This window comes from Garra rufa, chromosome 19 (assembly GCF_049309525.1).
Source record: "Garra rufa chromosome 19, GarRuf1.0, whole genome shotgun sequence".
Taxonomy (NCBI): domain Eukaryota; kingdom Metazoa; phylum Chordata; class Actinopteri; order Cypriniformes; family Cyprinidae; genus Garra; species Garra rufa.
The window spans coordinates 33,464,014-33,480,904 of record NC_133379.1 but is presented as its reverse complement, the minus strand read 5'-3'; the positions used below and the strand labels follow the sequence as shown (position 1 = coordinate 33,480,904).

The following is a 16,891-nucleotide window of genomic DNA, read 5'->3' as shown; positions in this document are numbered from 1 at the left end:
AATTTCATTTTTAATAATTTTGCATATTATTTGACAAAAAATAAAATAAATCAATAAAATAAAATGGGTACAATGTTTGGGCACTGAGAATTACTATTTGTAATTTGATTTAATCTGATATATTTTTTATTTGAATAATTGTGCATATTATTTGACAAAAAAAAATTAAATAAATAATATAAAATGAAAAAATAAATAAATAAGAAAGGTACCATGTTTAGCCACTAAGAATCACTGATTTAAATTTGATATTATCTGATATATTTTATATCAAATAAAATAAAATGTTTTTTTTTAAAATAAAATAAATTAAATTAAAAACAAAATTACATTTTTAATTATAATAATTTTGCATATTATTTGACAAATAAAATAGGTACCATGTTTGGGCACTGAGAATTACTGACTGTAATTTGATTTAATCTGATATTTTTTAATTTGAATAATTTAGTACATTATTTGACAAATAAAAAAAAATAAAAATAAAATGAAAAATAAAATAAACAAATTTAATTAAAAATTAAATATTTATAATTTGAGTAATATATTTTTAATTTGAATAACTTTGTATATTATTTGACAAATAAAATAAAATAAAACAAATACAACTTTTTTCCCACAAATCCTATAAAATCCTGCCAAATTCCAAGTGAAGTACTACAATAACCACAAATTGGAGAAACTACCACAGAAATGGGTACTCTAGCAGAAACTATATACAATTAGCTATTTACCATTTTAATTAATGTAGCACAAAATAATGACAGTAAAATACATTAAAGGGACACATAACCCCAGATTACTTGTATTATTTACAATGATTAATGCTAATAGTTCAATAATTTCTTCAGAGGCCGTTTTTTCATGATTATCAAATATTTTGAAACAGATTTATCTTCCTGGTTTGGTTTGAGATCCCTATATCTGAAGAAAACAAATGGAAAAAATACTTCTGGAACCAAGGCTGCTAAAAAGTGGGCAGTCAATATTGAGCTCTATAGCTGAAACACTGACAAAAACAAACTAAAAAAGAAATTAGAACAAGAAAAAAAAAAAAGGACTGACAAATAAGACTGACAGTAAGAGAGTGACAGAGGGGTAAAACAGAAAGGGAAAAAGAGGGACAGTCATCCATGCCAGCAATGATAATAAAGGTGGAGAGGTCAGAGGGCGAACAGGCTGGTGTGGGCAGGCAGGTAAACACGCAGGCAGAGAGAGGACCGACCTCCTCTGGAAGATTCTGCCACAAACAGCATCGAGTGCAGAGCGAACCATGTTCCCCCACGCCACCGAAAGAGAAATCACACACACATACACACACACCACCAGCTTGTGAGACAGAACTGCAGTCAATGCAGTGGGAATCATTTATATAGGGTTTAAATAAAGAAGAAAACTCATACACAAAATACAGCCAAAAGTTTTTGAACAGTAAGATTTTTAATGTTTTTTAAAGAAGTCTCTTCTGCTCACCAAGCCTGCATTTATTTGATCCAAAGTACAGCAAAAACAGTCAAATCTTGAAATATTTTTACTATTTAAAAGAACTGTTTTCTTTTTGAATATATTTTAAAATCTAATTCATTCCTGTGATTTCAATGCTGAATTTTTAGCATTAACCCAGTCACATAATCCTTCAGAAATCATTCTAATATTCTGATTTGTGACTCAAAAAACATTTATTATTATTATTATTATTATTATTATTATGTTGAAAACAGTTGAGTAGAATTTTGTCAGGTTTCTTTGATTAATAGAAAGTTCAGAAAAACTGCTTTTTCTGTAACATTATACATGCCTTTATAATTACTTTTGATCAATTTAAAGCATCCTTGCAAAATAAAAGTATTAATTTCTATAATTTCTCTATAATTATACTGACTCAAAGCTTTTGAAGGGTATATAATGTTACAAAAGCTTTTTATTACTGATAAATGCTGATCTTTGGATCTTTCTTTTCATCAAAGAATCCCGAATAAATTTACTCAACCATTTTAAATATTGATAATAATAATAAAAAAATGTTTCTTGAACAGCAAATCAGCATTTTAGAATGATTTCTCACAGTAATGATGCTGAAAATTTAGCTTTTATCACAAAAATAATTACATTTTAAAATGTATTCAATTAGTAAACTATTTCAAAATTGTACTGTTTTTGCTGTACTTTAAATTAAATAAATGCAGGTTTGGTGAGCAGAAGAGACTTCTTTAAAAAAAAAAAAAAACATTAAAAATCATCTGTTTGAAAACTTTTGACTGGTAATGTATGTGAATTTACCAGTGTTGTTACTGTAAACTAAAACTATTAACATCAATTTAAATAAAGATTAAAATAAATAAATTAGCAATATTAGATAATAAATGTTAACAAAAATGAGAGATGTTGCTTTGGCAACTAACTGAAATAATTTAAAACAGTAAAATTACTAAAAAATGTAAAAATAAAAACATTGAGTAAAGCTAAATGGAAATAATAAAAATGTCAAAACATATAATTTATAAATTTTGAATTAAAATGAAAACTGAAAATACAAATAAATTCAATTAATTACTATAATAAATACAAATAATATTAAAACAATTCTTGAATGTGCTAGCTGATGGACGAAAAGGGGAAATGTATATTCTTAGACATTTAAAAATATATAAATAATTACTATAATACTAGAATAACTGTGAAATGTGCTAGCTGATGGATGAAGGGGAAAAATATATTTTTAGACAGAGAAATGCAAATATTTGCATATATTTATGCACTTTTAATATACATGTGCATGGCATTTTCAACGTTACATGAAAACAAGCATGAAAATAGATGTTTATTAGATAAGTCCCTGTTTGCTGGCACGTATTTCCACTGAAAACCTGAGAAGAGAAGGTGTGATTACCAAACACCGGCATCTACACTAAGTATCTCTCCTAGGTGGGAAAAAAATCATTAAAGCTGAGTTACTTCACAATCTCATCATGTCAGACGCATATTGCATCAACTCTTTCTTAAAAACGATTCAAAAACCAAACTGTACTTAAATACATTAAAAAGATAAAAAATGCTCACTGGAAATCATTTTGTGCTAGGTATCACAAAGGACGCATTATTCCTCAAGCTCAAAATTTTTATCGACTGCTCTTAAATATATATTTTAAAACATTTTAGTCTATATATGAACAGGATTATTTATTATATTATTATTATTTAGAATATCTTTGCACATTTGTGAGTTTCTTGTGATAAGCCAGACTCTGAACTGAACATAAAACATCATTTCGCTTCTCCTATTCCCATTTATATTGGCTTAATGTAAGTAACAGTTCATGTCATAAGTCACCAGTCAAAAGTTTTGAACATTAAGATTTGTAATGTTTTTTTTAAATTAAGTCTTTTCTGCTATTTGATCCCATGTACAGCAAAAATAGCTAATTTTTAAAAAATATTTTTACTATTTAAAATATCTTTTTTCTATGAAAAACCCGTTTCCGTTACTGAATTAAAAAAAAAAAGTTATTGCGACGTTATCTCAGAATTCAGACTTTTTTCCTTACAATTGCGTGATACAAACTCGCAATTCTGACTTTTTTTTCTCAGAATTGTGAGATATAAATTTGCAATTCTGAGAAATAAAGTCAGAAATGTTAGATACAAACTCACAATAGCGAGAAAAAAAGCCAATTTGTGAGATAAAAAGTTGCAATTGCGAGTTATAAAGTAAGAATTCTGAGAAATTAAGTCAGAATTGTGAGATACCGCAATTCTGTGAAAATATCAGTCTTTTTTTCTCCCGAGAAATGGACTTTATAACACGTAATTGCGAGTTTATATCTCAATACATCTCAAAAAGTCAGAATTGTGAGATACAAACTTGCAATTGCGAGAAAAAGTCAGAAATGCACATTTATATCTCGCAATTGTGTTTAAATCTCCCTATTCTGACTTTATAACTCGCAATTGTGAGTTTATATCTCACAGTTCTGAGGAAAAAAAAGACAGAATTGTGAGATGTAAACTCGAAATTGTGAAAAAAAAAAAAAAAAAGTCAGAATAGTGAGATAAAAAGTCGCAATTACCTTTTTTATTTTGTATTCAGTGGCAGAAATGTGCTTCCATAGTTTTCTGTTTAAATATATTTTAAAAAGTAATTTATTCCTGTGATCAAAGTAAAATTATTCAGTCTTCAGTGTCATATGATTCTTCGGAAATCATTCTACTATTCTGATTTGCTGTTCAAGAAACATTTTTGTTAGTATTACTATTATCAATATTTAAGACAGTTGAGTACATTATTTTTTTTGGATTCTTTGATGAATAGAAAGATCCAAAGATCAGCATTTATCTGAAATTAAAAGATTTAGAAACATTATACACTATAAAATTCTAAAGAAATTTTTAGGCAGGAAAGAATTATAGAAATAAATACTTTCACTTAGAAAGGATGCTTAAAAATCGATTAAAAAGTGACATTTAATGTCGCAATTCTTATGAACTTTATTCATTAAAGAAACTTGAAAACAAATCTGTTTTCAACATAATAATACATGGTTTTTGAGCAGCAAATCAGAACATTAGAATGATTTCTGAAGGATCATGTGACTGGAGTAATGATGCTAAAACTTCAGCTTTGAAATCACAGGAGTAAATTACATTTTACAAAATATTCAAATAGAAAGCAGTTATTTCAAATAGTAAAACTATTTCAAAATTTTAAAGTTTTTGCTGTTCTTTGGATCAAATAAATGCAGGCTTGGTGCGCAGAAGAGACTTCTTAAAAAACATTTAAAAACTGGTAGTGTTGTGACATGGAGTTCCATAGAGATAAACTTCGATACACAAGTCACAACAGCTGTTTTCTTTAGCAAACCCTTTTATATCTGAATAGATTCCTGCATAATGCCATTATTCAGAACTGTATTAAGTTGCATTTCCTTCTAAAGTTACCGGCCAACTGGTGATTACTGCATTTACTTGCCAAAGGCAATTTTGACGCTTATCAAATGTTCATTTTGGACTAGATTCCAGTTCCGTTCCTGGGCAAATTGCATTATAGGTAAACAAAGAAAGCAATGATCTTAGATGAACTAATCCACTGTCAAATTTGTGCAACACTGTTGTGTGAAGACATAGTTCAACAAAAAAGAAATCCACAAAGCACCTCCTCAAAATTCCTGTTGTTGTGTCATTAGTTACGGTTTTCCCATTCAATTATCAGAATTAATCCTATTTTTTGCTTTGGAGCTTGAATTAGTTTTGCTATTCTCATCACTGCTGCTTTCATGATTGTGCATCGCTGTGTCACAACACAAGGACACATGTCAGGCCAGGCTGTTGAACGCACTCGGATTGTGAGTAATATTGCTCAACGGCACTCTTTTTATACTCACAGGAAGTGGGCCGAGGTCGCCAGGGTCCAGGGATGCTTTTGTCCTCATGTGAACGGGATACTTTAAGCGAGGATCTTCCTGAAAAGAGAAAAAGAGAGAGGTTGACACACACTCAGATTTTCCCAGAAGGTTTTATCCTCATTTAGCTGTAAATTGCATTCAGTGTCTGCAGCCAAAATGCAGTTCGTCAGACAATAAGGAAGTAATACTGGAATGATTGTGTTTCTTTCTCATCTCATGGGGAGATTATGCAGTAATTACATATAGTGAACTTTTCAGTGTTCTTGGTGGATGTTTCAAAACCACTAGCAGGATTTAATAAAGACGCACTTTGTAAACCCCAAATGTGCTATTTTAAGCAGTCGCGCAAAGAAGAGGAAATCAATTTGTTTTTATTTTAGACTTGTACGATTACAAGAACCTCTAAGGAGGATGCAATACATTTTGCACAGAATTGGACAAAGGCGAGTCTGTGCTGGGGGAAATCAGAGCACTGGAGGGACGCTGCAGTTCTTCTGTCAGACATCAGGTGGCAGACTGATTCTGAGCGTATCACGTTTGCATCACCCGGGGCCTCCCTCCAGCTATGGGGCACTGAAGTGTGCAATTGTGAGCAAGACTGTGTGTGTTTGTGTGCGCGTATCTGTGAAAGACTTTCTGGGCCAAATACCTTTCACGCATCTTAACATAGACCAAAGAGAAACATTTAAAATGTAACATCTTACTTTTAAACATTTGAGAAAACAGCAACCACTACATTTATTATTATTGGTTATTTTTATTATTTGAATAAACACATTTTTATAATACATTTTATTTTATATGTATGTATGTCTATGTGTATATATATAGAAATATAATGCATCTTTATATTTTTAAATGTTTCTTGTTATTTATACATACATATTATATTTCAGCAAAGCAATTCTCATGTATTATTAATATAAGTATTTTATGTTTATTTATATTTATTTTAATTTTATTCCAAATAATAAGTTCTGTTATTAAGAACCCTGATTGCAGACACACGTAAGAGATATATAATAATGTTATATAATGTTATGTGACGAAGCAAATTATACAGATTTTTAAGTAAAAAAAGAATTAGGCAATAAACAACAATAATAATTGCAGCATGAATATTATAAAATGCATGGTTCTTTGTGCATACAAAATAAAATAAAATAAAATAAAAAACAGTTCTTGGATATCTGCATAATTCATGATTCATAAAATTAAATTAAATTAAAAAAAAAAATATATATATATAAAATGCTATATAGTTCTAGGAAAACAGCATAATTCATGACTCATGTAAAAAATAAAAAGGCATACACTTCTCTGGAAAATGGCATGATTCATGAAAGATTAAAAATAAAATAAAATAAGTTTGTTAATTAAATGCTATACAGTTCTTGGAAAGCTCTGCATGATTCATGATTCATAAACAAAAATAAATAAAATATATTTAAATAAATTCTAATCAAATGAAAAATACTTATATTATAAAATGCTATACAGTTCTTAGAAAGCTCTATATGATTCATTAAAAATAAAATAAAACTATATACAGTTCTTAGAAAAGTCTGCATAATTAATGGAAAATGAAACAAAAAAACTTATATACATAAAATGCAATAATATTTTAAAAATTCAGTTTCATGATCCATAAAAAACCAAAGTAATAATAATAATAAAAAAATAAAATGCTATACATTTCTCGGAAAACAGCTTGCTTCCTGATTCATGAAAAAATAAAATAAAATAAACTTACATAAAATGGGAAACTGCATAATTCATGAATAATAATTCAAAATAATAATAATAATATAAAATGCTACACAGTTCTCAAGAAAACGGCATGATTCATGAAAAAATAAAATAAAATAAAATAAAGACGCAATACAGTTCTTGGAAAATGCTGCATGATAAATAAAATAAAATAAACTTAAAAAAATGGAAAACAGCATAATTCATGTAAAATAAATAAATAAATAAATAAAATAAAATAAAATGCTATACAGTTCTCAGAAAAGTCTGCATAATTCATGGAAAATAAATAAAATAAAATAAACGTATATAAATAAAACGCTTTCTGGGATTGGCCTTACCATGAACTGAATTTGTTTTGTGAGATTTTGTGAGTGAGTCTTACCCATGTGGTGGTTCTGCTGTTGTGGTCGATGAAGAACGGCCGTCCATTGGGTGCTATTCTCATTTCCCATCCAGGGGGCAGGAAGCTCTGGTTTGCTTTATGCTGGGATTTGGGCGAGCTGTAGGGAGAAGGCTGCGGGGACTGAGGATTGGAAAACGTGTCCTTTACGGCTCGCCGTATCTGGGCGTTATTGGCTCCCTGCAAAAGGAAACAGAGCCAACGTTAATTATTTCCCTTTTATTTGGTTTTACAGCTTTTGTGCATAATCAATTTGAATTGTGTGCAATTCAAGGATATTTATTTGGAAAACGCAGTACGTGCTAATGAGGCGGCACACTGTTATTTAATCCTGCTAAAATTTTAATTAGCACACAACTCAGGAGGATTTCACTTCAATTTCACCTCTGGCCATCTCTCTCATTTTTTTTTTTTTTTTAACAAATGTTTCCCTTTCAACACTTTAATTAAAACTCACATTGGCCTGTGCGACCTTTATAAATACAACCCAGTATTTCTTTATGTAAACTTTTTTAAACCTTCGTGAAATGTTTATCCAATATTCTACGGGATCTTCTGACTGCTACATGCAGAAAATGTAGCACCTGTCATGTGATTAGTCATAATTGCTTATCTGATGTGGTTCTGAGTATTCTTTCCTTGTGAAAGCTGACTCAACAAAGGCAATAAAATGAGATTAGGAATAGGGCTGTGTTGCCAGAGTGTTAATAACAGAGAACATGAGCTCTTGACTTTATGACAAGGTCTATCAAAATTTTGAGAAATCAAAGTTAACATGGGATATTTGTAGATTAGCTTCAAAGCAGGCGCTTTACAGAAATCCCTCAAACTTAATTTGATTCTTCTTCATGTGCTTCTCAGCAACTAATCCAGCTTCAAACTTTACACTCGAAATTTTGTGAGTCATTTTAGCCATATTATGTCCTGTTTTACAAAATGTTAGAGTAAACCGTAAAAATAGCAGTTCCACAAGTCTACAGCATCATAAAAACTATATCTAAAAGAAAACATAATTCATGGAAAATATTTTATTTATTATAATATTATTTGTGATGCTGTAGACTTTAATTTGATTTGTCTAATAGAATAGAATGGAATATTTTATGTCGTATTATTTATAATAATCACAATATATTATAGTATTATATTATAATAATTTTCATTTATTTATTATCAAGGATAATATAATGCTGTAAACTTGTGGTTTTGCATTTGTTTTTAATATAAGAAATAATTTTGTTTGGTTTTGCATTGAAATAATGAAATAAAATTATATAATATAATATAATATAATATAATATAATATAATATAATATAATATTATAAACAAATGCAAAACAACAAGTCTACAGCATCACAAATAATATTATAAAATCTTAAAAATTACATTATGCTTGATAATAAAAAATGAAAAATTATAATATTATATATTATTATATTTTGAATAGTATTATAAATACTAGAATAAATATTCCATTATATTCTATAAAAAAACTATAGCATCATAAATAATATTATTATAAATAAGGTGATATCATTAACAACATATATGGGATTATCATTATTATTATTATTATTATTATTATTATAAATAAAACATACATAATGTATGAAGTAATATATTTACAAAAAACACTAATCTACAGCATTATAAACAATATTATATATCTAAAATAATATATTATCATAAATAGTAGAGGAATATTATTTTAATTACTATATTATATTATTATTATTATTATTATTATTAATAACATTATGTATACCATTAAACTACAGAATTATAAATAATATCTAAAATAATATATTATCATAAATAGTAGAAGAATATTATATATTATTATATTATATATGACTCTCTCTCGGCTTACTCCCTTCTAATCAGGGGTCGCCACATGTTTTACGCCGGATGCCCTTCCTGATGCAACCCAGTCCTGAGAGTGCACTAACTAGTGCAACCCCAGTATTATTATATAATATTATATTATATTATAAAACCCATTAGTATTGACAGTATTCATTTTAAATATTCTAACTATTTGAATGTTGATCTTTTAGAGTGCATTAGTAAGATTAGTAAAATCTGCAATTAGTAAATTGCTGCAATCAAGCAATCATCACAATTTTGTGCCCTATTCTAAGATCAACTACAAGACCCCTACTTCATTTGATTTCACTACTTGCTTCCTGCATTGCAACCTCATAAAACACTATCCACAAAGACCATGCTTTGGTTAAAAGATGCGCTGAAGACATAGTTCCTGTCTAAAATATCGAGCTTCGGCTATGACAGAAAGAATTGAGGGAGACAGAAGAAGCATTTTAATCAATACCACACCAGACAGTCCCATGCCATTTATGTTAGCTACCATGTTTTTCAGACGTTAGTGTATGGCTGTAATTAGCAATAATTGCCATGAGAGCGAACACAAGACATTTATTCCCCAACATCTGCAGATTAGCCACAATAGCTATTGTTTATTCCATTAGCAAAGTCATTCTTCACAGCAGAGGCCATTAGCTCTGGATGAGGCACATCATTGCAGATAAAATTGTTTGCCATTTTCAAAGGAATATTCTGGATTAAATTGCTATTTGAGCTCTATAAACACCATATGTGGCCTGTAGTCGATTAAAGAGAACAGTAAAAACAGTCTGAAGCACCACTTATAAATAACAAAATATTATATATACATTATATATATGTCATAACATTAATGAAAGCATGTGAAATGAAAGTTTAGTAGGTAAATATGGATATATTTCTGAACAATGTACTATAAAATCAAAATAAGAAGTGGGTTTAAGGTCAGACATGGATTTAGAGCAAGAGAACAGAAGGAAACTATGAAGTCATGGCTGTTTGAGAGGTTAAACGTCTTTTTGGCAATAGTGACACTTTGGCGCGTTTCACGATAAGCAAACGGACAGCTGCCCCAACCCAAGTTTTAGGTAGCGTCAACTGATACGAATTTACAGGGGTAGAAGCCCTGTTCCCTCGTACACACGTAAATGTTGATGAGAATATTAAAACCTGATACACACAACAGCTGCTCAATTCTACTTTCTGAGATTTCAACATCCTGAATAAGGACTAAACGTCCTTATTACAAAAAACAGTATATTTCAAAAGGTCTTTCTCTTTATTCATGGTCTTTAAATTTTTACACTACCAGTCAAAAGTTTTTGAGTAGTAAGATTTTAATTTTTGTTAAAGAAGTTTCTTCTGCTCAGTAAGCCTGCATTTATTTAATCAAAAATGGAGCAAAAGCAGTAATATTGTGAAATATTTTTGCTATTTATAATAACTGCTTTCTATTTGAATACATTTTAAATTCTTATTTAATCCTGTGATCAAAGCTACATTTTCAGCATCATTACTCCAGTCTTCAGTGTCACATGATCCTCCAGAAATCATTCTAATATGCTGATTTGCTGTTCAAGAAAGATTATTATTATTATTATTATCATCATCATCATCATCAATGTAGTAAAAGGGTTGAGTAAATTTTTTTTCAAGACTCTTTGATGAAAAGAAAGATCAGCATTTATCCGAAATGAAATGCTTTTGTAACATTATACACTATCATTATTTTCACAAAGAAATTATAGAAATTAATAGATTTATTTAGCAAGGAGGACACTTTAAATTGATCAAAAGTGATGATAGACATTTATAAAGTTACAAAAGATTTCTAATTCAGATAAATACTGTTCTTATTGACTTTCTATTCATCAAAGAAAGCTGAAAAAAAATCTACTCGGCTGTTTTCAACATGTGTTTTAAGCAGCAAATCAGAACATTAGAAATATGTGTTTAGAATATTAGACATTTAGAACGGTTTCGTTTAGCTAAACTCTCACCTTAGGGGGTATAAATACATTTTAAAAAAATTATAAAATACACAAAAAATGCAAAATTGCCATTCTGACCGTATATATATTCTCACACATTTGAAGAACAACAAAAAGATTGACAAACCCCATGGAAAAAATATAAGCAAAATTGGATATGGAAAAATTAATTTAGCTTTTATTCTCTTTATTTAAAAAAAAATAAACAAAAATCTATGCTTTCATTGAAATAAACTTAAATTCAAAAAACGTTTCCCTCCAAAAACTATGACAAAATTTTAGGATCGCAAATAAATTCTTAAAGGGGTCATCGGATGCCCATTTTTCACAAGTTTATATGATTCTTTAGGGTCTTAATAAAAAGTCTCTAATATACTTTGTTTAAAAATTCCCAATACTAGTGTAAAAAAAACACCCTTTTACCTTGTCAAAATCAGCTCTGCAAAATTTCAGCTCATTTTAAGACATGTCCCCTTTAAATGCCACCGAGCTCTACTTGCTCCGCCCCTCTCTGCTGAGGGATTACGAGCTGTAATGTTTACTTTAGCCACATTTAGCCGTGTTTAGCTTCATTTAGCCGTGTTTATCGGCCCTTATGCTCGCCTCTGCTGTGGGTGAAGCTGCATCACGAATGATTCACACGCGCTTACAATTTAAAAACGAAAGTAACGTTAAACCTCTGCATCTTCAGCTGCTCAGATTTCCGGAGTAAATAACTACTGCCATGTTCATTATTACATCCAACAACAGAACACCTCAATCGCTCAGTTAGAGTCTTCCTCTGCACCTGAGTCACACAATGACGATCGTATTCGGACTGTTTCAGCTCGGTGAGGGCGGGGCTAAGGTAAGACGCTCATGTCAATCAACTGTGTTTCGTCACAACGACAAGAAGCTGAGAATGAGCTGATTTTAAAAAGGGGCTATTACTTTTAAAGATTACAAAAAATACCACTGGGTGGATTTTTATCATTGTAGGGTGGTTGTGTACACAAACTGGCAACACACATTATTGTACAAACAACATGGAAAAGTTAGTTTTGCACCCGATGACCCCTTTAAGATTGAAAATCAAACTTTATAAATAGATATTATTAACTAAATATTGCATGGTTGAATTTACTTAAATTTGTGATACAAAAGTGACCATGGAGTGCTATGAGAAACAAAACTAGCACAGCTACACTACCAGTTTTTTAACAGTAAGAATTTTTAATGTTTTTTTAAAGAAGAAGTCTCTTCTGCTCACCAAGCCTGCATTTATTTGATCCAAGGTACAGCAAAAACAGATATATTTTGAAATATTTTTGCCATTTAAAATAACGGTTTTCTATTTGAATATATTTCAAAATGTAATTTATTTCTGTAATTTCAAAGCTGAATTTTCAGCATCATTATTCCAGTCACAGCAGATTACTCCAGAAATTCTAATATTCTCATTTTCTGCTCAAAAAACATTATTAATATGTTGAAACAGCTGGTTATATACATTTTAGCAGTCATTAGGTAAACATACCTGACCTTAGAATATCTCATGTTAACTACCCACATACTTCATATATCAGACACTACTACTTCTGCTTTCCACGAACCAGGTGGGTCTTGAAACAATTCGTAGGTATTTTCAAGAATGTATGGCTGTTTTAAAAAACTTAATATTTAAAAACATTTTTGGGCAGGCTAAGAGAGCAAAATGATGACTGATAACAGCACTAAGCAGATATAGCAGGATTTTTTTCTTTTACTGTGCATCGAAGTGAATTAGATTAACTTAAATTGAAAGGTCTGAAGCAGATGGGTCAGGAAACGGTCTCTCGACTGAATTGGCTTTTGGGACATCAGACTTTCATATTAAAACTGATCTGTGCATAACACAAGGCCTACTACTAATCATTTGCCTCAGCTGTTTGTACCTAAAAGACACCAGCGGCAGTGTGCAAAGAACATGATTCTGATTTTCTACTTCGACCAGCTGTGATATTTGGATTATATTACAGTGCAGTGTTGCAATGGAAATAAAACAGGTGAGAAACCCATTTTAAAATTAACACTTGTCTACCACCAAATGTGATGAAAAAATTGTCACGAATGATAATCTGAATCTCACTTATGTAAGTGACAAGATTCAAATCTAAGACAAACTGAAGAAAACATGCAGTATGTTGAAATTCGAGTTTTGTGTAAACAACTTTTACCTCAGAAGTTTATCTGAAAGGATCTTTTACTTCAGTACTCAATGTGTCAACACATATAATAAATATGTCACATTAAGCCAACAAAGTGATATGAGGAATAAAACCACAGTGTGCATGAGGCAAAAAAGAAAAAAAGGCTGGCACTGTTGTCACTAATTTGCAGGGAAAAACAAAGTAATATATGGTAAATACACACTAATGCACTGAAGACTGTTGAAAACTGACACCTTACAGAAGAAATTGTTGAATAAAGGCATTCTTTTTGTTTTCTTTGCACAAGAAAAAGTATTCTCATAGCTTCATAAAATTACAGTTTAACCACTGATGTAACATGGACTATTTTATTAAGTTGGCTCGAGAAATCCTTTGAGACTCAAACAAGCTTCAATTCTACAGTATGTAGTATTTCTAATCCATTTAAAGGTTGTATCAGCGATTTCTAGCCTGAAACATAAAGTGTAAAATTCAGCTTATCTTTCATCACGATCCGCTCGCTGCCTGCCCCATAAATTGTCTGTGAAAAAACCGCGTCTCTCTGGTCAGCCTAGGGTCCGAGATATGCCAAAAAAACAATCGGCACTACCAACCTTTCCACAGCAAAAACAAACATTGTTCCAACCAATCAGCGTCAGGGGTTTGGTGTTGTGGACTTTCGCTCCGCCTCCCTCACATCCCTGCACCAGTAGGAAAGTCCACAACACGAACCCCCTGACGCTGATTGGTTGGAACACGGTTTGTTTATCTGTGGTTATTGTTGATAGCGCCGATTGTTTTTTTGGCATATCTCGGACCCTAGGCTGACCAGAGAGACGCGGTTTTTTCACAGACAATTTATGGGGCAGGCAGCGAGCGGATCGTGAATAAAGGTCAGCTGAATTTTACACTTTATGTTTTAGGCTAGAAATCGCTGATACAACCTTTAAACTCATTCAAGCTAACTTGCTAATCATATTAACAGCATACTAGTAACATGTTAATAATGCTAAAAAAACATGCTAACAACATGCTAGTAACTTGCCAATCATGCTAACAACATGGTAGCAAAATGCTAATCATCCTAGAATCATGTTTACAACATACTAGTAACTTGCTATCATGTTAAAACTAGCTAAGAACTCACTAATCATGCTAGAACGATGCTAACAACATACTAGTCACTTGCTATCATGTTAAAACAAGCTAGGAACTTGCTAATCAAGCTAGAATCATGCTAACAACATACTACTAACTTACTAACCATCCTAGAATCATGCTAACAACATACTAGTAACTTGCTAATCATGATTAAAAACATGGTAGTAACATGCTAAACGTCCTAGAATCATGTTAACATGTTAGTAACTTGTTAATCATGCTAGAAATAAGCTAGTAACTTGCTAATCATGTTAGAATCATGTTAACATGTTAGTAACTTGTTAATCATGCTAGAAATGAGCTAGTAACTTGCTAATCATGTTAGAATCATGTTAACATGTTAGTAACTTGTTAATCATGCTAGAAATAAGCTAGCAACAAGCTAGTAACTTGGTATGTTAGAATCATGTTAACATGTTAGTAACTTGTTAATAATGCTTACAACATGTTAGTAACTTGTTAATCATGCTAGAAATAAGCTAGCAACATGCTAGTAACTTGGTAATCATGTTAGAATCATGTTAACATGTTAGTAACTTGTTAATCATGCTAGAAATAAGCTAGCAACATGCTAGTAACTTGGTATGTTAGAATCATGTTAACATGTTAGTAATGTGTTAATCATGCTAGAAATAAGCTAGCAACATGCTAGTAACTTGGTATGTTAGAATCATGTTAACATGTTAGTAATGTGTTAATCATGCTAGAAATAAGCTAGCAACAAGCTAGTAACTTGGTAATCATGTTAGAATCATGTTAACATGTTAGTAACTTGTTAATCATGCTTGCAACATGCTAGTAACGTGTTAATCATGCTAGAAAAAGCTAACAACATGCTTGTAACTTGCTAATCATCACTAACAAAATGTTAGTAACATGGTTATCATGTTAGTAATACCCTACTCATGCTAGAATCATCTTAGCAACACGTTAATAACATGTTAACCATGTTCAAACATGCAAGTAATATGCTATTCATAGCATGTTAATAATATATTAATCAAGTTAAACATGCTAACTGCATGTTAATCATGATAACAAGCTAACAACATGCTAATCGTTAACTCATGCTAGTAATTTACTAGTAAATGCTAGCAAAATGTTAGTTACATGTTAATCATGTTAAAACATGCTAGCAACATGCTAACTACATGTTAATCATGCTAACAACATGTTACCAACATGTTAATCATGCTAGCAAAATGCTAACAACATTCTAGCAACTTGTTAATTATGCTAACAATATGAATATCTATCTTGACAGATTAGCTTTTAAAACATTTTGAAAACCGTCAAACTTTCTAGACAGACTTTCTCAATTCAACTTTGAGGTTTGTCTTGACAAACTTTTTATATCTAGTTTAGTCCTTATTACCTTTCTGGGCCTTGAACATGTCAGTTGTGTTGCTGTCTATGCAGGGTGAGAAAGCTCTCGAATTTCACCAAAAATATCTTAATTTGTGTCTCAAAGATGAATAAAGGACTTACAGATTTGGAACGACATGAGTGAGTAATTAATTACAGAATTTTCCAATGCAGAATACAGTCCAAAACTGTATGACACAAGACATTTCTAAGAAAGTTGACACCAGACAGTTGCTGGTAGCCATTGACTTCCATATTATGGAGAAAAAAAAAAAAAACATTGAAAGTCAATGGCTGTTTGGTTACTAATATTCTGGATGAACTATCCCTTTATCAGATGGACTAGAATCAGGCGAAGGGGCAAAGGAAATTGAAAGAAGGAGGTAAGGGAACAAAACAGAGGGAAAGGCGGGATGTTCTCACCTCTAGTGGGGAAGAGAGAGTGACGGTGGGGGAACTGAGGCTACGGGGTCTGCGCACTTGTGGTTCGCTTAAATGGCCGCTGGAGGAGGAAGGGGTGGAAGCGGGGGGCGTGGCTGCTGTAGCGCCCCCTACTGCCGCAGCTGAGGTACTGGCTCCATCTTCAGTGTGCTGCTAGTCAAAGAAAAGGATTCATTAGGTAGTCACCACAAGGTCTGGGAGTCCAGAATGGAGAGCAAGTTCTAAACTACTGTATTGGGAAATAAAGGCTTATTAAACTGATCAATAATTGTAAGGGTTAAAGAATTTCCTGATAATTTACTCACCCCCATGCCATTCAAGATTTTTATAGCTTTCTTTCTTCAGTCACA

The 16,891-nt window shown here is 31.1% G+C and overlaps 1 protein-coding gene across 14 annotated transcripts in view; it reads right to left on the bottom strand.

Moving 5' to 3' along the window:
• Nucleotides 1-16,891, bottom strand: part of LOC141293148 (E3 ubiquitin-protein ligase NEDD4-like) — a 56,681-nt gene that overhangs the window by 19,280 nt on the left and 20,510 nt on the right. For 8 of the 14 annotated variants that reach the window (XM_073825198.1, XM_073825202.1, XM_073825203.1 and 5 more), the window contains 4 exons: nt 16,524-16,694; nt 7,534-7,731; nt 5,379-5,456; nt 1,226-1,240 (listed from right to left, as the gene is read on the bottom strand). In XM_073825198.1, coding sequence (XP_073681299.1) covers nt 1,226-1,240; nt 5,379-5,456; nt 7,534-7,731; nt 16,524-16,694 — 462 coding nt within the window. The remainder of the gene's footprint in view (nt 1-1,225; nt 1,241-5,378; nt 5,457-7,533; nt 7,732-16,523; nt 16,695-16,891) is intronic. The other 6 variants (XM_073825201.1, XM_073825210.1, XM_073825211.1 and 3 more) reach the window with 3 other exon arrangements.